The sequence below is a fragment of the Gymnogyps californianus genome, chromosome Z (genome assembly GCF_018139145.2).
Source record: "Gymnogyps californianus isolate 813 chromosome Z, ASM1813914v2, whole genome shotgun sequence".
NCBI lineage: Eukaryota > Metazoa > Chordata > Aves > Accipitriformes > Cathartidae > Gymnogyps > Gymnogyps californianus.
In genome coordinates this window covers 62,947,512-62,969,139 of record NC_059500.1, presented here as the reverse complement: position 1 = coordinate 62,969,139, position 21,628 = coordinate 62,947,512, and the positions used below count along the sequence as shown (strand labels likewise).

The following is a 21,628-nucleotide window of genomic DNA, read 5'->3' as shown; positions in this document are numbered from 1 at the left end:
TACATGACACTGAAGCAAAATGTTTTGGGAGACATCAATAAGTCAATATTTAATAAACCAAATTTGCTACTATTTCTGTGATGGAAAAACAAGGAAACAATTTTTCATTTGCTAAAACAAAGGAACAAATCATACTGTCAGAAAATTTCCCAACTATGTTGAGCCTTTCAGAAGCTTGAAATCAGAAGCCAAGGGTATGCAATTCTGATACCAGCTTATTAAAATTTCACTCTCAACTTATAAAACGGCCATTCCTCTCTGCAATTCAAAAGAAAAAACATGCCAACCATGAAACTGAGAAGAGAAATGTCACATTATAATCAAAAGCTAACATATGCAGAAGTTATAAGAAAGCCAAGAGGATCTTTAAGACTGAAAATGGCTGGAATGGGGAAAAAAAAAAAAAAACACGACCTGGGAGTATCAACATACAATCCACACTGACTGAATTACTGCAGCTTGGAAAGTTATAACCTGTCAGATAAGATACCTGAGTTATGCTCTTTGACATAATTAAGCATGATTAACCGGGATGCTACTTTGAGCTAAACATGTTTTACTTTGTTATAGAACAGATTACCAATGCGCACACTAGTAAACAGAAGTATCTCTATAATGCTCTACCATTTTCCTATACCTTTAAATGCAATTACTCTTTCAAAATTCTGTACAATCTTCCTATAAAATAAGCATCACTTGGATAGATCTTCAAGCTTAGTTTTTCTAGGCAAGATGTGAAAAACTGTGAATAGGTTAAAGTAAATGATGAAGATTAACTTTAAAAGTGCATTTGAATTGTAAAAAACACGCATAATGAATATATAAAATTTTACCATCAGACATTTTTAGTGCATATAACAGTCCAGCAACATCTCCCTACCTTGCTGTTGCCAAAATATATTCGTGACGTGGGGACCAAGACACTGCCAGTACTTCTTGCCTGTGACCTAAAAATTATATGAAAAAGCTTATACACAACATTTTATGTAAATAAGTGAAAGCAAATGCTTAGTTCTACAGGATCCACCAATCCAGAATAATAGTCTAAATTGTAATATGAATTTGAATTTTGTGAAAATATATTCTTTTGGGCTAGAGGTTATTTCTCTTTCTTCCTTCTGCTTGAGTGGGATTGCAGTGAGCTGAAAGTGATACATGGAGTATTACATGTGTATAACTTTTGATAACAAAGACTGTTTTACCTATGCAAAACACATTATAGCACAGTCACAGCTCCTGAGTTTACTTTAAATACTGTTATTAAATTTTATGTTAGCACTGGTGTTCTTACACACGGAAGGAACTTTACATTTGTTTTTCTTCAAGTCCTTTCAAAATGTTTAATAAAAAGTATATTTGCTTTATGTACTTAAGATTAAAACTTTATTCAGCTTATCCTCAAATACTCTTGTCCTGAATTTGGGATATTTTTTCCCCTAATTAGGTCTGAAATATTAAGATAAATGTCTTCTTAGCAATTTCATACCCAGTGCAGCTTAGTGGCAAGTAATATATATATATATAAACACACACACACTTTAAAACTTGGAAAGTTTTAAAAATGTTAAACAAATACAGACAATAGGAAGTGTAAGGTGTCCTAAGTGGAAAGACTGCAATCACCCTTCATGGAATAATAGAAACACATTGCTGAAAAATAAACAAGTTATACAAATACATTTTTGCTAATGCCGTTTAGAGCTATGTGAACCACCTTGTTCCTGGTACATCTTATAGTAGTTGGTTTTCCATTACCTGAAGTAATCAATGGGCTTTGATGCCCAGGATAGTGGAAAAAATCTCCATAATACAGGTACTACAGGATATACTCGGAAGGCTCAGGGCAGACACATTTATTTGGATCCATTAAGTAAACTACACCCAAGCACTTAGCTCCATTTCAGCTACTAGTTAGCCTATGTGAAAAATATTCATACCTATTTGCAAGACACTACTGAGTGCTTCAAGATCTGTAAAGAATGATCAGATTATGTTTAGTGGAGGATATAATCTGCTTCCACCTGTTCCTCTGATACTGCACTTGAGCTAACTGTACCAGCCTGTGTATGAAGACACAACCAGCTTGTGCCTGGACAGCACTAACTCTTGTGTGAAAATTAAGAAGCCTGCTGAAACTAAACTGATTTTCTAGAGAACTATTTTTGTGTCTGCACGCTCTGATGCTCTCATTTCTAGAAACAGAACATTGAGATGCACATTATGCCTGATTCAGTTCAGAAGGAATTAATGGCTTAAGCTCTGCATCACACGAAAGCACCTAGGCTGCTTTGAGACTTAAGCTGGCCAGTGAAGAAACAGAGCTGCATTTGCACATTGCTGTGTCTGAGCTAACAGTTCTCTACAGCTTCTATATCAGATCTGGCTCTTGCCCTGCTGGTTTGAAGCATGATGATTTGCCTTGTAATTGCCTTCAATTGAGCATGTGTATATATACCCATACTCCAAAAAGTAAACATTAGAAAAGAGTCATTAACGGCAAATTCTCATTAAGCACAAGAAGTAATGGAATACGGAACAATAAACCCCTCTGTTTACTGAATTAGGTAAATGCAAAGGATTAGATACCACTCTTCTATAGCAAGTCGTATTTTGCCTGTTATACAGAAACTTCTAAACAAATCCATGCAAGCATCTCCACAGGATATTTTGTTAAAAATAGTAAAGGTTTTTTTGGTTTGGTGTTTGTTGGGTTTTTTGTTTGTTTTGGGGTTATTGTTTGGTTTTTTTTTTTTAAAAACCAGCATCTCACATTGAATTTCCGTGAACACAAAACCAATGCCTACACTTAACCATGTAATAAATAGTAATCACTACTGATTAGATCATGAAAATGCCCAAACATCTGTAATAACTGTTCATTAATTAATATCTGTATTCTCCAATTCATCAGCACTAGACTAACACCCAGAAGAACCTTTTGCCACTGTGTAACTTTCACAACTGGCAATAAATAAATTAGTCATGTTACTTACAAAGAATACATTGTATACAGTGTTTCTTTACAGGACTTGTTTTACTCAAAGTAGTTATTGTTTAACATTTATGTTTCAGACTAAAAAGTACCCTGCAGAATGTGGGAACAGGATCCAGACTTCAAGTCACAGAGCTGTACTTTGGGGCTTTTGGTACCAACTGTAACAAGAGAAACAAAGACAGCTAAAAAAAACCCCAGCATTTGAGACAACAACAAAAAATCTTAGCAATGACAAAGAAATAGAAGAAAAATGTTAGCTGCACAACAGTACATTTAGTCAGAGCAATGCATTCTATTAATAGATTTACATTTTTAGTCCAAGTAAATTTACCATATAACAAACAAAATTTAGAAACTGGGGGTAAACAGGACAGTACTTATGAAACTTAGAAATTAAAAATATCTCCTCTTTAAATATTTTTTTTGCTAAACATAGTTAAATTGTGTACATGTAAGCAATACACACACACCCCTGTTTACACATTTTACTATGTTTGGGTCTAATAACCTTCACTTGCTAACTTTTGTAATGAAAGGTAATCTAATTATAGCCAGGAAATTTTATGTAGAAGGAGAACTGATTGTTGCATTATTTCAGAAGAACAAATGTGATATTCTCATCGACATCATCTGACTAACCAATATTTTGTTTTACCAATGACCTTATGTGTTATGAAGACTCAAATTATGCAAAAATAAGACAGGGGAGGGGAAAAAACCGTACTATTATTTGCTTGTTGCTATAACTCCAAAATGCAGAAGGCATTTCTTAAAAACACATACATACCTGCTATTAAACAATGCTTTGTAGCAACTGGAGACATGTGATGGCTATAGACTGTTCCCTCAAAGCGAAATACATCTGCAGGCTGACAATAAAAAGATTAAATTAATCACAGTGCAAGTATGTTATCAGAATGTAAATCCTCATTATTAAGTAATTTTCAAGTAACAGCTACAAATGAGACTAATACAAATATTACTATTTACATACTAACAATAACTCTCCTGGTTAGAAACCAGATCATGCAAACATCGCAAAATAAGTCTGTTTCCAACACTAGAACAACTATGCCAGAACTCAGAGATGACCCAAAAGAAAGACCAAGAAAATTGGCTAATCAGAAGCATGAATGGCAATTATTAAAAAATTATCAAAAATTTAAAAAGCTAGCAAGAAAAAACAGCAAACAAGAAGGCTATAATATGGGGATAGAAGTCAACAGGACAGAGGCAGTTAGACTAAATTTAGAAGCCCCTTGTCATTCACAAACATCACATACTGCCTTCAATTCCTCAAAAAAACCCCCAAAACCAAACCCATACAAAATTATTAGCTCCCTTGTGAGTGTTAAAAATTAATGAAATATAATATTGGCTTTAATAATCAGTACAATTACTTTCAGGTACAATTGCTTTTGTTGTCTCATTCTAAAATATTATATATTAAAAAAACCCTTAAAACTAAGTTGTCTGTGTTTTCAAATACACCATTTGGTGGCAGAACAGGTCAATCAATAACTTTCACATGCAAACTGTGTCTTTTAAGTGCTGCTCATAGAACTACCTAGAAAGTGAACTGAACTTTGTATTTACAAGAAGCTTTAGTAACTGCAAACACAGCTTCACATCTCACAAAGAAAGAGGTCAAAATTTATTCTCTATTGTCTCTAGGATGACAGACCTCTTATTTTTTTAAAATTCTTCCACTATGCATGAAACAACATTCAAATACCATCAGTGAAAATCCATTACTACATTAATACCGGAAACAGGATAAACTGCAGTCATGAATTCTTAGTTCAACAATTAGATGCCAGGATTAGCGAGTCAAAGCAACCTAAAATCCTACAGAATCTGTTTAGTTTAATAACGCCAGTTTTTGGACCTAATAACCCTGAATGCCAAGACCACCAGTCCTTCAAAAGCAGTACTTAGGCCTTGGTTACTAAAAATAATTAGCCCTGCTGTACACTACCATTACACTCAACAATCCCCAGGAACGAACTTCAGACCAGTACTTGGTGGACAAGTTTACATAGCACAAATTCAACCAGCTGTACTCCTGTTCACAGCAAAAGCAGAAAGGAATTGTCCCAAGGCTTCCAAGCTCTCGTAGTTTAGACATTCAGGTCTTCAGAAAAAAAAGGTACACACCAAGGTATGCGTGAATGCCAGAACCACGCCACCCTGCTGCTGCACCCACAGTTCTAACAATCGGCTGGTTTTCATCCTTCTGGATGCTTGGTCCTGTTAAGCTCTGGGAGAACTGCAGATGCAGAATGAATAAAACATATACAAAGAAGCCTGCAAGCTGTAGAAATTCTCTCTTACTTGTAAAGTATTTGTATCCCATATTTTCAAGGTTTTATCAAATGAGCTGGATGTAAACATGCCAGTGTCATGAGGATACCACTGGACTGTCTCCACACTGAATCTATGTACATCAGGATGGCTCCTAAAATCAAGGAAAAGATTCCAATTGGTTAGACTCTTGATAATCACCTTACAATTGTCTTGATATTCAACGAAAAGTTGAAAACATAGTTTAAACATTTTTTTTTAATTTGTACTGAAGTTTTCAAGAAGAACTAGTTGTTTTGGTGCCTCAATTTTCAATCAACCAATGTTAATTACTTTGAAGAGCCCTCATTTCAAGGAACTACAGATCGTTTAGCTTTTCAAAATATGGTATCCGTAGCATATCTCAAGTTAAGACACTCAGTCTGAGGCACAAAAGGCACCAATGTCTTTTGAAATTTTTTAATTCTAATGTTGAAAGTTCTAATGTTTAAAGTGAGGGCCTAACACTACAAACCATTTATGCTTGTGGAATCCTACTGTCTTAGAAATGGATCCACTGAAAAATACACGCACCCACAGAGTTCAAAAAATTTATGACTATTAGCTAATAATTACAGCTACACAGTTATTGGAAATTCAGGTATACTGAAGTCACCAGATAGCAGTGGACTGAGTTACTGAGAGTTAATTATTTTTGCATTCATAAATGAAAGAGGAAGAACAATATGAAGTTTTCAACTCAACTATGCATAGTAACAGAACGTAATATAATTAATAATACATTAACAGTGGTGGGAAGAAGGGACACCAGAGCCAATCTTGACAGCTCCAGGATATGACTCAACTGACCAGGCTCTGAACAATACAGATAGTTTCACATACCTGCTAGGCCACTCATATCGGAGCTAGATCCATGTGGATCCAGCTTCAGGGCCCCAAACCATGCTCCCAGACTTAGATGTACCATGCTGTTGTGGGTTAACCCTAGGCAGCTAAGCACCACCACAGCCACTTGCTCACTCCCTCCCTGCAGTGGGATGAGGGAGAGAATCCAAATGGCAAAGGTGAGAAAACTTGTGGGTTGAGATAAAGACGTTTTAAAGGAAACAAAACAAAACAACCCACAAAAAAAAGAAAAACAAGTAATGCAAAAGCAATCCCTCATCACAGGCTGACGGATGCCCATCCAGACCCTGAGCAACGGCAACCCCTGGAAAATTCTCCCCCAGTTTTATTGCTGCACGTGACATTGTATGGTATGGAATACCCTTTGGTCACTTTGGGTCAGGTGTCCTAGCTGGGTTCCCTCCCAGCCTCTCGTTCACCCCCAGCCTACTTGCTGAAGGGGCAGAGTGAGGAACAGAGAATGCCTTGACACTACGCACGCACTGTTCAGCAAGAGCTAAAACATCAGTCTGTTACCAAGACTGGTCACAAATCCAAAACATTGCACCATACAAGCCACTATGAGGAAAGTTAACTCTATCCCAGCCAAAACCAGGACAAACTCTTTTTCTGAGAACGCAGTCGTTTCTAAAATGTATAGTTATCTCCTCTGATGTTCTAAACTACTGGACCCTCAGCAGGCCCAGTTCAGGCTCTATTCAGAAATAGCTTCAAAAGGCCTCTACAAAGAGCTTATTCTTTAAGCAACTTTGAGACCATAGTTGCATTGTGCCCTGCAAACTTGGAACACAGGCAAACTTTTGCAACACGTCATTATCATATGCTTCAAAGATAGGAGCCAGATAGTCAGATGGGAAGTGTTTCTTAGTCGTAATTATAAACTAATTTATGATGTCAGGAACTCTGCATGAATAATATTCCAATATCTGAAGCTATATTCGTAGCTAATTAGCTACAATAAGTAATTAAAACATACTAGGAAGCTACATGAATACTGCAAATAAATAATTGAGGCAAAAACCCTACTATGGTTACTTTAAGCAATAACAATAATAAGCCTACCATTTACAACATTGTGTCACACAAAATCAGATTCTACTAGTATGATTTATGCCCCTACTCAACTGATAAGAAATGAAAGATGCATCTATGCAAATTAACACCTACTCAGGAAACAGACTACCAACTAACTATGCTCATAAACAGAATTTTCAAGTATGGAATATTTCTACTGACCTAACTGAAGTTAACAATGGCATGGTTTTAATACAGATTTGCCAGTTTTTATGCTGTGTCTTCTCAGCATGTATTTCTTCAGTTTGCTGTATCTGTTTCAGAATTCATTTTGGTTTTGAGATTTGGGGATGTATAGTCATTACTTGTTCTTAATTACAATTTTAATTAATTTTGTTCAAGAAGTCCCAGCCATCAACACTTACCAAATGCAGCTTACTTGCAGTAGATTCTGTTCCTACCCATTTGTTTTGATGCATGTTCTATTACGTTTTTTCTTTTTCACAGTCCAAGATACCATTTAGGCCTTTCATTGTTACAAATCTGTTCTGTTCCTGTCGATCTTACTCATGAAGCTCTTAGACCTCAAATAATTTGAAGACTGGGAAAAAATAGGGGAAATTGTAGCTACTAATCTTTTATACAGTAGGACATATCTTATTATGAGTCTCAGACAAAGTCCTAACCTACTAGATAACCTTACTATCTAAACACAAGCAAAAAACAGCTTTTGCTAGAAGACTTAATGCCCATAATGGACAAATTTATACTGCCTGCAGGGAAAGCCTGACAAGTCAATAAAGGCTTTGAGTCTTTATATAGATCACACACAGCACGCTAGTACCCTGTTCTTCAGAAAAATGTGTCCCATTTTTGTAACACATCTGTTTTCATTCAAACATGTTCTTAAGAAGTTCTGTATTAATTACTCCTGTACCCAGTGAACACCTGGTGAACTGAAAATAGTTATTAGTAAAGCTGGGAGCAGGGAGAGGGGAAATAAAACCAATGACTGCAAATCTGTATTAGATTTTTTTCCAATCAGATAAACAGGGTTATGCAAAGACAATTTTCCTTTTGCTTAAACACATATTTATTCAAAGATATATATATTATATATATTCGGGGGATACAAGGAATATTTCTACAACAGTCCTAAAATTACTTTCTCATAGTTACTGGCATAGAGTCAGCAAATTTCAACATGAAACAATAAGAAAACTCACAGGTGAGGAACTGTGACCTGGAAGAGGGTTGGGGTTTTGTCTTTTTTCTAGTGTTAAAACATGAGATTGGAGTACTAACTCTGACTTTTTTGTGGGGTCTACAGCAACACAAGCCCCTCTACTTCCGTTTCCATATCAGTACAATTAATATCCTCCATTTTAACTTTTGAACTGCTAAAGATCTGCTCAAACAACATCAGAGAGTCATTGTACAAGTACCGTAACTGTTAGAGAAATCAAGAAAAACCAATTAGCTCCTGCTATGTAATAAATCACATAAATCCTCACAAAGTTTCTTGCCTTTTTTTTGCATGCCAAAAACCATAATGCATCATGCTAGCCTTCAACGATTTCTGGCACTATTTTGTACAGTCTTTTTATCCTAGAAACAAGAACACACATTAATTTGTGAGTTTAATGCTAGTCACACAAGAGATATCACTATGAACTTTTAATAGAATTTTTCAGTACCTACCTTCCCACAGAACAAAGCGCTTTACATGTGTAACTTGGTTTTCTGCTCAAGTTTTCAAGGTCATAAAGTACAATAACACCATCTGATCCACCGGATAACATGCTGAAAGCGTTAATAAAGCATACAAGTTACAACACTCATGATCTCAATATGCTCAGTATACTTGAGTGTTCAGCAAGAAAATAAATCCATAGTACCAAAACACAGTGAAGTACTCTCATAAATTTTTACCAACTAAAGTATATACTTACTATCTTCCCTCAACAGGCTCAATATCAAGGGTGTTGATACCACTCCCATGTATTCTTTCCACATCTCTATCTTTATTTAATTCCAAACTTAGAACCCTTAAAACAACAACAAAAAAAGAAAAACACAGATATGAACAAGTACAACAGAATTGTAGAATGTTACTATGTAGCTCTGAACAGCTCAAACTGTAGTTCGCACTTCCTCAATGCATTTAACCCATCCCCGTTATTTTTTGCAAAACTAGACTTGCAGACACAATACAGGGCTGGAAATAAGTCCTGTGAAGCTGACAGAAAAAACATTTTATTCTTTATGTTGTTTGGAAGGCAAGCAAGAAATAAATATGTAAAATAGACTCAAAGAAATAGCAAAACTGCATTTGGGGTCAACACATGAAACAAAAAATGGAATGTAATTTGAAAACACTGAGCAAAAGAAACATTAAGAAGCAGTTGTTGTAGTCGCTACAAATATTAGTTACTTTGAAGCTTCATCATTTACAATCCTTCCAAGCTTCATACTACTTGGAACTATGGACACCTAGTGGACAGACTCATTTAGTTTAACAAATTACAGTTATTTCCTTTAAGGAAAAAACGTTTGTGTGTTACGTTTTCTGCAGCATTAAATAAAAACTATGCTATCCACATGATGAAGCTTCCAAGACAACTTTTCTGAACTGCAATTAGTATCTTGTACTACTTAGTAGTAGCCTGTATCTTTAAATATGCTAATATTACATAGTCAGAAAAAGAGACAGATTCTGCTTCCTTAAACCATACTACCTGATATCAAATTAGCCTTACAAGATGACCCGCGCTTCCTACAGTACTATTTTGTAAAAACCACTATCAACAAAAAAATAACTTAGTAGGTAACTGAAAAGCTGTAAGGCAGATTGCCCCTATGCAGCTTCGGCTTGAGTGGTAAAAATCTTGATGTCAGAAGCTTAGGCTGTTACGGGCAGACTCCCAACAGCATGTCTGTAGGCATGCTTCAAAAGCAGCAAGTCATTTAAACTCTTTTAAAGGATGTGAAATATAATTTTGCAAGAATTCACCTAGAATAAGAATTTTGACATACGCAACATACCTAGTTTAAAACTTTTGAGCTCAAGACTGAGTTTTAGTGAAGCAATAAATCCCCCTAAGGAAATCTTTTAAAACATATGACTTTAAAATGTAGTTATAAATACAATGTACTGAAGACTACAGATTATTTGTTTTTGAAGTCAAAATTAAAATGTTTAGGAAGGGAAAAGTTAGGTAGACAGCTGTCCAACTAACGTAAATTGTGCTCACTGTGGTTTCATTCTTAATACTGAATGCCACATGAGTGCTGAGGGCACAGAAAGGATGTAATCGTGTTGCCAAAATGCACACAGAAAGGAGCTTCCTGAATCACCAAAATTCATTTCAATTTTAAACAAATCCTTTTTACAGCGATGCAGCCCCAAAAGCTGTAAATCACCAACACAAATCCTTCCTGCTGATGGAGTTGTGTGAGCAACTGAACTGACGTTGCCTTTACTGGATTTATCTTGAAATACAGCTGCAAAACTGATTCTCTGATAATGAACAAATATTATCACATAATAACCTTTAACAGGAATATTAATAAGCCTCTCTACACAGTCACCGCTTTCCACAAAAGCTGTTGGGAACCTAACAAAACCCCTGCATCTGCTTCTTCTGCAACCTGCCAACAGGCCAAATTTGGAAAGAGGGAGGACGAACGGATGCGGGCACACAAGCATCACACAAATCTTGTTTCTTCCCAAAGCAGAGCATAGCACCTGGTGAAACCGTCAAGATAGCAAGGGCAGTAATAGTGAGGTACGGCTCATTGCCCTGTGCCTGCTCAGCCTACCAAAACACCATTACTCAGGCCACCCCAGGGCTGCTAATCCACACACGTGAGCAAAAAAAAACCTCCACGGGGAACTCCGAGACGAGGCACGGCAGACACGCGGCAGCCTCTGCCGGGGAGCCCAGGCCGGCCCCGGAGGTTCCCGGCTCCTCCGCTCCGGCTCCCCGCGCCCGGAGCACCGAGCCGGGCAGCGGCAGGGCAGAGCTCCGTTCTCTCGGCCGGAGCGGCAGCGAGGGCGGCCCCGGGCCCCACCTCAGACCGGCCCAGCGTGGGTCGGGCGAGGGCTCCCCGGCAGAGCGGAGCCAAGGGCTGCCACGGCCGCGCCGGCGCCTCCCCGCGCAGCGCATCGGAGCCCCGGTCCCGGCTCCCCGCCGGTCCCCGCTACCTCCGGGTGGACTCGGCCCGGCGCAGCCGCAGTGGATCGTCGAGCCCGGCCTGACGAGCCGAAATGAACCCCAACATGGCGGGACCGCGAAGCCACTCGCCGCCACTCTAGCATCTTGGGCCAGGGGTGGCCGGGGATTGGCTCGGGGCAGGCCGGCCTCCACCAGTGGCGAGCCGCGTTGCTGGCATGCCCGCCACCGATGGGCGGGGCCGGGCAGGCACCGGGGCGCTGGTGAGCATGGTCAGCTGGGCGGGGCGGGACGCGGGACGGCGCGCGCGCACGTGACGCAGCCCGCCGGGGGCGGAGTCCGTTGGTGGCGGCGACCTTGGCGGCGGGAGCCCCGCGCCCCGCCGGGATGAGCCGGCCCTGGCAGGCGCTGCGCGCCCTGCGCCTCCGGTTCTTCGGGCCCGCCAAGGAGCTGGTGGGCACCGACCAGTTCGGGAACAAGTACTACCGGGTGCCCAAGCACGAGACCCGCGCAGGTAGGCGCGGGGGGGCCGCGGGGCTGCCTGCCGGCGGGGGCCGCGGCCGGGAGCCTGGCGGGCCGGTGGCGGCGGCTGCTGGTGGCTGAAGTCAAACGTGCGTGGGGAGCGCCGCGGGGGTACGAGCGCCCAGGCGTGCTGCCGCTGCTCGCCGCCCGGGAGCCCCGGGTGCTGCTGCGGAGACCCCCCGAGCAGCCGGCGGAGAGCGGTCCTGCGTGGTCGGTGACCATGTTGCCGCTGTCTATAGTCAGCAGGGCCGTTGGGCTGCTGCCGCCCAGCCGCCAAAAAGAGCGACTTCTAAGTGAAGGAAAGGGTGCAGCTGCTGGGGGAACCGAGGGTGGGCCCGTTCTGTGCGGCTCGCTTCGAAAAGCGCGTTCCGTTTCTCGTTAGACTGATGCTCTAATGCAAGAAAAAACCTGAAGCCAGTCCTCGAAAGATTTTAGAGTGTAGCTACCACCCTGTAGTAGGTAGGTAGGCGGGCAGCAATGAACAAATTGACTCTTCTTGATAATTCAGAGCACTTCTGCATATGTTTTTAAATGAATTCCTGTATGTATGTTCACTGCATTCCTGAGGAAAAATAATTTTCTAGGTTTCTGCCTGTGTTCCAGGAGCCTGGGTGCTGTTATAGCATGTCCTCACATCGTTCTTTACAGATGCTATGCTTACACTGCACAACTGTGTATAATTTATTGAAGGCTGCTTCCCTGAAGGTGTCTAAGTGCACATGCTATAATATTTTACAGTCCTGTTTCCTCTCCCTGCACAGGCTTGTTTATCTGCTTGCTGTACTCCATATGTTTTGTGTGACCGCATCAACTAGAGCACCCCCAGGCTGTGGATGCTTTCTACTTTATATTCTTCAGAGTGCAAGGAGAAGCAGAAAGTCTGAGGCTGTGCAGTCACTTAAGTCAGTACTCTTCCTAAAAGGAAGGGAGGGAACAGGTGCACACCTTCCCATCAGAAACTTGTAATGTCTTCTGGAGTTATTTTGCCTTCAGAGCAGTTCCCCAGACCTGTTTTGCTGTGCAACTTCATGAACAACTGGTGGTGACTTAAAGCAAGTCTGCTCAAACACGCGTCTGGGAAGATGTGAACGCCCTCTTGTCAGCTGTGTGTTTTTCCTCTGGATTAATATGATGGGGTAGCACTTCCAGGCTTTCTGCATCTTGCTTTCAGCTTTTGGTCTTCTCGCTGTTGGGGTTCATAGTGACTTTGAGGGGTGTACAAAAGGCCGTGTCTTTTAGCATACAGGAAGCAGTAAAAACTACAGTCAGATTTCTTTTATGTGATTACTGCGGTGTCAGTCCTTATTTACCAGTAAAAATTACTTGTTTTATCAGAAATACTGGCAGTCTTTTTCTCAATAATTGAATTTATGCTGGCATGCCTTTCACAGTGAAAGCCGTCTACTGAAACATTAAGGCTGATCTCTGTATTTAGAACTTAATTATACGGTAGTTGTAGTGCCAGTAAGAGGGCAGGGGAGGTGGGTCGTAGCTATTGAACTCAGCAGGAGCACAGTATAAGAGGCTTTTAAAGTTAGTAATGAATTGAAATAGTTGTATCTGAGAACACATCGTGGTAGCCTTTATATTTACCAGTTTCTCTTCAGATGAACTGTAGGAATACTGAGTATTTCAGAGGTGAAGTTGTGCTGATTTTGCTTTGAGCAGGGAGGGTTGGCTCGTAAATGCTCTGCAGTTGCGACTCTGGCTGAAGTCAGTGAGAACAGCACTTCTGTAAATCCTAAGGCTCTTGCACATTTAAATCTATTTCAGTGATACAGATGACACAATGCAGGTCTACTGAGTTATCAGTACTTCTCTGTTATTGGATTTTCCTCTCTCATTCTTCCACTTGTCTTACTTTCTTTGTCTTGATAAGTTGAAAATTCTGCACCACCATCTTGCACTGATGCAATATTTTACTGCCACCAAAAGGGAGAGATCTTCTCTTCCCATTTTCTTTCTCACTGCTGCTAACTTTTCACTGTCATTTATTTGACCTTCCTGTAGAAAACTCTAATATAAAAATGGATTAAAATGCCTTGATGAAGAATCAGTTGCAAGCTAGAACTGGCACAGAAGTGGGAATGAAGACGATGAGCTGTTAGATAGCATTAGGTTGTACAAGATGTCTTGAAACAAAGTGAAGAGCTAGAACTTTTACATAGTCTCTGATACTTTCTAACCATATTCACCTGTTTTCCTCTGCCTTCTAATAGTTTGCTATTAAGCTTTTTAATTCCTCTGATTTAGCCCAGTCAAATGCATATTATCTGGGAAAAAATCGTGTATTTTAAAAAATTGAAAAGCAGAATAAGAAAAAAATATCTGGCAAAGGGCTAATGTTTTATTCACTCTTCCCATGCTTCCCTTCTATATTTGGAATGAAAGTAAGGGAACGGTTATTGTAATTTAGCTTTACAAACTGAAATTTGGGATACTCAAAAGTCATACCACGTCTTCCATATATGTGTTCATTCACAGTCAGTTAATTCTCCCTTATTGTCCTTCTTTATGTAACTAGAGAACAGGAGAGTGCATATGAAAAATACTACTACTAGAATTCTGTGTGAAAATACTACTTTTGAAAATTCTGTTTTCTGTTTAATTTACTGATGTGTATTTGACACTGTACACTAGCTGTGCCTTTACATGATCTAAAAAAACCCAACTCCTCAGCGTCAGCAGAATGAAAGAACTCTGAAAGAAGTAAGCAAGACTTCCCTACACAAAGAAGAAATAGATGGTGAAACTTTTTCATGAAAGTGTTTGAACTTTGCTTTTTATTCTGTTGATTTGTTTTGTATTATTAATTGATGGAACTCACTGTTACAATCAGATGCACTTGACCATGAGATGTGGAATGTAACAGTCATTAAGGAGGGAGGGAAATAAGTAGAATGAAAACAACTTACTTCAGGAAAATGGGCTTCCATAAATTCAGAAAACAAATAGGAGAGAACCTGTGAAGTCTAAGAAGAATAAGTGAAAAGGTATGTAGGACAATTCATACTTGTACCTCCTCCAACTGTTAAAGGCACATGTGCAAATTACCCTAATATGGATGAAGGCTAAGTAGTATAGCAATAAATTAAGCTGGCTAAATCATGAGTTTTTAGTGACCTCAGAAGACAAAAACCCTCCATGAATCAGGTTAACTGGCATGGGTGCTGGAGAAACAGAGGAACAAGTAATAACTTGTAAGTATATTCACAAGGTAGTGAGTGAAAACTGATGTGAAATTGTTGGTTTGACAAGGTAGGTTCTTATCAAAATTGTTTTCTGAGTGGACAATACTTCGATGTTTTTTTAGACCTTTTTGTGTGCAAAATTTAACACTCTGGATTATGAATTTGCTATGTGGGTGCATAGTTGGAAACTGTTATTGGAATAGTCAGAAATCTTCCCCTGTCAGCTGGAGGGGAGTATCCAGAGCAAACCACCACTTCTGTCGAAGTTCAGAACTACTCAAAGTTTTTATTAGTGGTTTGGATGAAGATCAAAGTATTTTTATTGCATTCGCAGGTCAAACAGTGCAGGAGGAAACTGGGAGTAGTTGTGAGCATCTTATAGCAGGTCAACTGTCATATGATTCAACTGGGGGGATCAGCTGGGATCAAGCCATGCTTATGTCTAAACAAACAGCATGTAATTTAGTGGTTAAAGGATTCTGAGAACATGGATCTACAACTGACAAATTTTCTGTAGGACAGCATGTGTCGTATTAGTACTGTTATAAATTTCATTTCTGTGTTCTCTTAATTTGGATACCCATTTTCTCCGTTTCCAACTTACAGACCATTATCCACCTTCCTTGCAAAACAGACTTCCGCATGAGTGTTTATTATTATTATTTTAAGATACAGTCTTCCCTGAACCTAGCCAGCCTCTTGCAGCAGTCCCTTGTTACTTTGGGTTACTTGGATGTAGGAGATTCTATATCCGTTAAATTTCCCCACCCACTAGTGGCTCATTTCCACTGTAATTTGTGCTTTTACTTCTGTGGATGGTAATCCTTGTGGTGTCAGCAGAGAAAAGATACTAGGTTTAGTCTACTCCAGAGCAGGAAAGTATGCCAGTCCTCCCTCAGGTTTGTATTACCTTGTGGCTGAGGATAAGTCAGTTCATTCTGTCGCTAGGGAAGTGATTAGAGGTGGTTACACCTATTGCCTTGGGTGGTGTTTTTTTACATTTTACATTTACATTACAAATTATAACATATTTGAAGAGCATCCTGTGCTGGTCACACTTGTGTACAACAGGGTCACACCAGGACTTGCGGGCTTTTAAAACTTGTGAAGTTTAAAGATATGGGATGGAGAAGGAAATTTATTTTAGTCTATAGAAACTAAAATGTACAGATGCAGAAAATTTCTGAAGCTCAGTTTTTAAAGGAATTAGGAATTTAAAAGTGTGGAGGAAGCAATGTTTTCTTTTTAAGTGTTGGAGAGCATTATTTGTTGTGCATGAGGAAAATCTGCAGCATATGTAGTTCGTATCTTACCCTGTGTCCTAGCCATATAGGGACCAGTGCAGGTTGGGAACAGCACTGGAAAGAAAATGAATTGTAGAGGAAGCGTTGTAGAGACACTCAGCTGTTCCGTACAGGTTCCACTGCAAGGTCACTGCAGTGTGTCTATACCATGCTTTGCTGTCCTCCATATCTGGGGAGGACTGAGTAGCTCTAGCACAGTGCCGGGTCTGATGTGCTTTATGCCTTTGTACTGTACTCGGGCAAATAAGCTCTTGCAGAAAGAGAGTACAGAACAGAAAGGTCCTGCTTTCTCTTTCATGTCTTAGACATGGTAGGTCTATCAGGACCAGGCTGGGCTTTGTTTCAGACCAGCAGGGAGATCCCACCTTCAGCTAGAGGTGAGAACGGATGGCATAGGTAGTATCTACGCCTTCTTGTACTCAAGCAAAAGCTGGCTGACAACTTTATTTTTGCCTGCCTGGTCCTTGGCGGGGGTTTAGAATAGAAGTGCATGGAGCCTATGATGCAAAGAATTCATGCTTAGTTTCTTTCAGTTGTGAATTGCTCTCTCCTACACTCAGTCCAGAGTCCAGGACACTCTTGAACCCTGGAGCCTTGTCTACATTAGTAAGGAGTAGTAGGAGCAGATCAGTGGATCTAAGTGGTTGATGTTGAGTTTCCTCACACCTCCATCACATGTGATTCAGAAAATTTACTTCAGATCAAATTTAGTTTGTTTCCCAGGACTGAACGTCTGCAATATATGTAGTTTGAAGATATCAGAGGTAAAAAAGTGTTAGGTAAATGCTGCAGGCGTGGCTTTCACATTGCCTTGGTACCTAATATCCTGTTAATTTTTGAAATGTTTTGTAAGTGAGGATTTCTTCTTAAAAAAAGCAAGTTGTGCACACAGAAACTACTTTGAGATCCAAATCAGCATGTGATAAGTAGAGGCAGCATGGGATTCCCTACAAAACCACACTTGCTTTGAATCAAGTCACGAAGGTAGGCATAGTCTCACAAATAACCTGAACTCTGGGATGTCCAGGTCAAACTCAAGATGTAGCAACTGTACCCTGAGACCACCTCTACCTGTTTGTAGTCACAGGAAAGTTACCTTGCATTCCTGATTTTGACTGTCTCTGAATAACTAGGTTATTAGAAGAAGAGCTAGCAACTTTAATGTGTTTCATTGTGATGTAGGGAATCATTGTGGAGAGTTAAGCAGTGGTATCAGCTGTTAGTGACATGCCAAGGTGCTGATTTTAACAGCTGTTTTGCCTTATTTTAAAAAGGATTAATGAGTAATGGCAAAAAGATATGAGCTTGCAGGGGTACCATAGTTCTCCTGGGTGAATATAGAAAGGATTGGCAGTTTGGAGAGGAAGGGAAGGAAAATGTAAAACAGCTGTTTGAGTCTGGTTGTGTTAATTCTCTTGAAAGAGAGACAGTAAACATTGAAAGTCTCTAGACTGTTAGAATAAGAAGTTAGTAGATTCAGTAAAGAAAGTAATTGCTAGAAATAGAAAAGGAGTTAAGAACAATTTGAGTGTCAATAGAGGGGAAAGACCCTGAAAAAGGAACTGTTCTGCCCACAGGAATACAAAAGAATTCAGAATTAGAGTAGTTAATTTTCTGCAAATGTGGAACTTGAGACATGGTGGGACTGCAGGTACGTTGTTTAATGTTTATCAGGGACTTTTATTTTCAAGTGGGAAGAAACAATCATCTTCAAAGTCAAGTCAAACCTTCAACACTACAGTGAGATTTAATGACATTCTGCAAGTAGTGGTTTTTTAGAAGATTACCTTAAAGTGATGACAGTGATTAAATAGTAAAACTACACCATGCTTGTCATGAGAGGAACATCCAGCATAACTCATTAACTCTGAGATGACTCTTCAGTTGCCAGTCCTGAAACTGGATGTGATAGAAGATAGGAATAGACAGTTGCGTAGTGGTGATTGATGACTCATTTCAGTATCTCAGACAAGTATTTCACTGAACAGACTAGATTCATCAATGTAATGCATTTATTTTTCTTATTGTGTGACATACTGTCAGGGCATTGCCATAGCTTTGCTACCTGACAAAGTGTTCTTGCTGCAGAACATGGAGTGACACTTAAAATGTTAGTATTTTTTTAATTACAAAACAAATTCCTTATACAGTTTATGCATTTATTACAACCAAATATGTCTTCCAGGAAATAGGTGATTCCATTTTCCATTGAAAATAATTTATAAAGACGCCTAATAACCAATTTATTAAAAAAACTGCAGGAACCTAAGAGGCACTAAATATTTAAGAGATGGTATATATTTTTCGTCTTTTCTAAAGGCTGATTAATGAGCAACTTATATTTAAACTTTTTCAATATCTTCATTTGTACTCTCATCTGTTATAATGATTAAGAGTTAAAATAAGTGTTCTGTGAAATACCAGCATATGAAAGTTTTTATAAGAACAGTAGATCAGCAACAAGAAGGTAGTTTCTTTAAAAGATTATGTATCAGTGCTAAAAGTATGGCTCAAGTTTTAAGGTTCCCTTTGAGAAAACAGCAGACTCAGGTGTGACTTGATTTGGAGCTGCAGCTTACCAGGAGCCGCTGGAAAAAGCCTGAAGCATTCTGTATTCTGTAGGTTTTTATATGTTGCATAAACTCTGCATTAGAGGGCACATGTGGCCTGAGCCTGTGATGATATGAGCTTTAAGGAAACTGGCAAGCTAAACATGTTTCGCAGTACTCTTACAAATACCATCTGAAACAAAAGTGGTGTTACCAAGTTTCAGTTTTAAGTTTTGTTGCTAATAATTGAGTGCAAGCACTGACTTATGTGGGAAACCTTTTGTTCATGTGAAATGCCCACTCCCATTCGTATAAAAAGCCTGTATCTTGCGAACTCTTTTCTCAACAAACCAGAACTGTGCAAATAAGAAAGAATCTGTATGAGGAAAAGATACTAAGTGCTCAATTGTGTGAAACATATAGGATGTCCTAAATCTTATTGAATCCGGACTTCAACAGAAACATACACATTTTTAATGAAGGTCAGAAAAATTTATGATTCTATTGAGATTAAAGGAATCCTCTGTGATTGCTTTTGTAGCTGCTTGTTTTCTGTTTTAGATAGTGGCCTGTTGCCTTCTTGTGCATCAGTAGTATAGAGCAGAATTTCTACTTTTCTTCAAAATTTGCTATAAAATTTTATATTGAAGACTAGACTGAAACATTCCTGTAATGCTTTCTAGTGAACAGGATAGAGTGGAAGGAGCAGCATCTTCTCTCCAAAATGTATCTTCTGAGGTTGGAGCTATGGTTTTCTTTTGACTGAATGTTACCATTCTCACTAGCAGGAATCAAGTCTGCAGAAGAGGCAGAAACTGATCCTGATTATATGAAGCATTTGTAAACTGATTATCAAGTGTTGCAGATAATTGTACAGAATATTGCTGAACATAAAAAGTTTCGCAAGCTGGTTTTTCAAGTGTTGGTGGAAACCTAATAAACTCATTTTAGTTTTACATGTCTAATGTTAAGGTACTAAGGAAACACAGAGTTTGAATTTTGATTAATGAATATGAAAGCAAATTTTAAAAGGCTTGATTATTTTGGATATGGAAATAAGTGTATTGAGAAAGTGTTGGGTTTTTTTTCACATAGGGAGTTTTTATCCAGACACATACTCTCACATCCAGTAATATCTGGCAGTTACAGGTTTGTCCAGATGGTGGCAACGTTGTTTCAGAAACAGTGCATACTGACAGCTCGCTGAATATTCCTTTCGGGTGAGACTGTGTAACAGAGAAACCTAGCTCTAAAATAATTGTGTGTATGTGTGTTTGTACAGAAATAAAACTTGCATTGCAGACTTCTAGGACAGTAATTCTGGAGTGACAAAATAGCTTTTTAGTCTGGGTGATACATTATGCAGCAAAGCAATTACAGTGTGAAGAGCTCACTGCAGATTATAAAAGCATTAATATTTGCAGAAGTGTTTGGATGCAGTGATATGTTTTTCCTTCAGCTGCCAGAAGTGAACTGGCAACAGGCATGGTATGTTAACCTTGCTAACTTGAAAACCAGGAATAGCAATAAGTAGTCATATGGACAGGCAGTAACTTGCATGTTATGTGTTGCTATGGCCAGGTTTGATCTTCAGTGTGTATGTTGATATTAAACTGAGATGCTGATCTTGTTGAATTTTGCCTGCTAGTAGTAAGTTTTATATGCTGTACATTTGTTACTGTTAATTTTTGTGGGTTTGGTTTGAGAACCTGTTTTGATCTTTCAGTTAGGGGTGTGTGGGGAGGTTATGGTTTGGGGTTGGTTTTTTTTTTTTTTTGAGGTCTGTTTGGTGGCCAAAAAATCAGATAGTAAAAAAAAAAAAATATTTAATTTCCTTGTGTTAATACCTTTCTTCTACTATGTATAGAGAAAGAAACAGTATAGTACTGGACAGATACGTGTTTTTAATAGGTGGAAGAGTCTTTGCTGATTTTGTTAATCATGCTGATTTAAACAGCTGCCACCTGCAGGATTCAGAATAACAGCCCTTTTGATGGTTGTTACAAACATGTTTCATTAGGCATATCTTTTCTAAGAGTTAAAATAACTATAGGGTACCTGTGCTGTCTTGATGAAGTTGCTTGCCCTTTGTTTTCCTACCTGTATATTAAAAAGTGATGCAACTCACCACCACCTCATTCCATTGTAAGTTAGCACAGGGGAGCCTGCTGTGAGTTCACAGTGGCAGAAGGAGGACAAGTTGTTACAAAAATAGAGCTTTGTTGCTTTCCTATGAAACTGTCAGTCACATTGCCCGTATTTCATCCTTGGAACGTGATCACTAGAGCTATGAGTGTGTTGCAAACATGATCATTATATCAGTCAGGATTGTTGGCATATCATCATATCTGCTTTATGCTTAAATTCTATCGCTTTTAGTTTCATTATCCTGAAATGCAAGGAGAATTCAACTTATTTTTCTGGTTCCAGAGGAGGAAAAAAATAAATCATTAATATGTATAAGAAGAGCAAATCACCTACTCTGTATAAAGCTTTAGTATTTGAAATTGTGTAGGCAAACTAAAGAACAGATTTAGCATAGAAGAGACTTGAAGTATGTCTGTAGCTGGTGCAGGGAACATTTTTCTAATATGTCTGTATAATGAATTTCAGCTCATTATTTAGATGAATTTGGGTTAACAAGATTATAAATACTGTCCAAATGCTT

The 21,628-nt window shown here is 39.0% G+C and overlaps 2 protein-coding genes across 5 annotated transcripts in view; one reads left to right on the top strand and one right to left on the bottom strand.

Moving 5' to 3' along the window:
* The window catches only part of ERCC8 (ERCC excision repair 8, CSA ubiquitin ligase complex subunit), a 31,392-nt gene extending 19,889 nt beyond the window's left edge, over positions 1-11,503 (bottom strand). For 3 of the 4 annotated variants that reach the window (XM_050912901.1, XM_050912900.1, XM_050912902.1), the window contains exons 1-7: positions 11,427-11,503; positions 9,172-9,267; positions 8,921-9,022; positions 5,330-5,453; positions 3,783-3,864; positions 3,085-3,153; positions 881-947 (exon numbers count right to left, since the gene is read on the bottom strand). In XM_050912901.1, the coding sequence (XP_050768858.1) occupies positions 881-947; positions 3,085-3,153; positions 3,783-3,864; positions 5,330-5,453; positions 8,921-9,022; positions 9,172-9,267; positions 11,427-11,503 (617 nt within the window). Of the gene's footprint in view, positions 1-880; positions 948-3,084; positions 3,154-3,782; positions 3,865-5,329; positions 5,454-8,920; positions 9,023-9,171; positions 9,268-11,426 lie in introns of those variants that run through there. The other variant, XM_050912903.1, reaches the window with a different exon arrangement.
* A 278-nt stretch (positions 11,504-11,781) lies between these two features.
* Positions 11,782-21,628, top strand: part of NDUFAF2 (NADH:ubiquinone oxidoreductase complex assembly factor 2) — a 75,470-nt gene continuing 65,623 nt past the window's right edge. The window contains exon 1 of the mRNA XM_050913434.1: positions 11,782-11,908. Coding sequence (XP_050769391.1) covers positions 11,782-11,908 — 127 coding nt within the window. The remainder of the gene's footprint in view (positions 11,909-21,628) is intronic.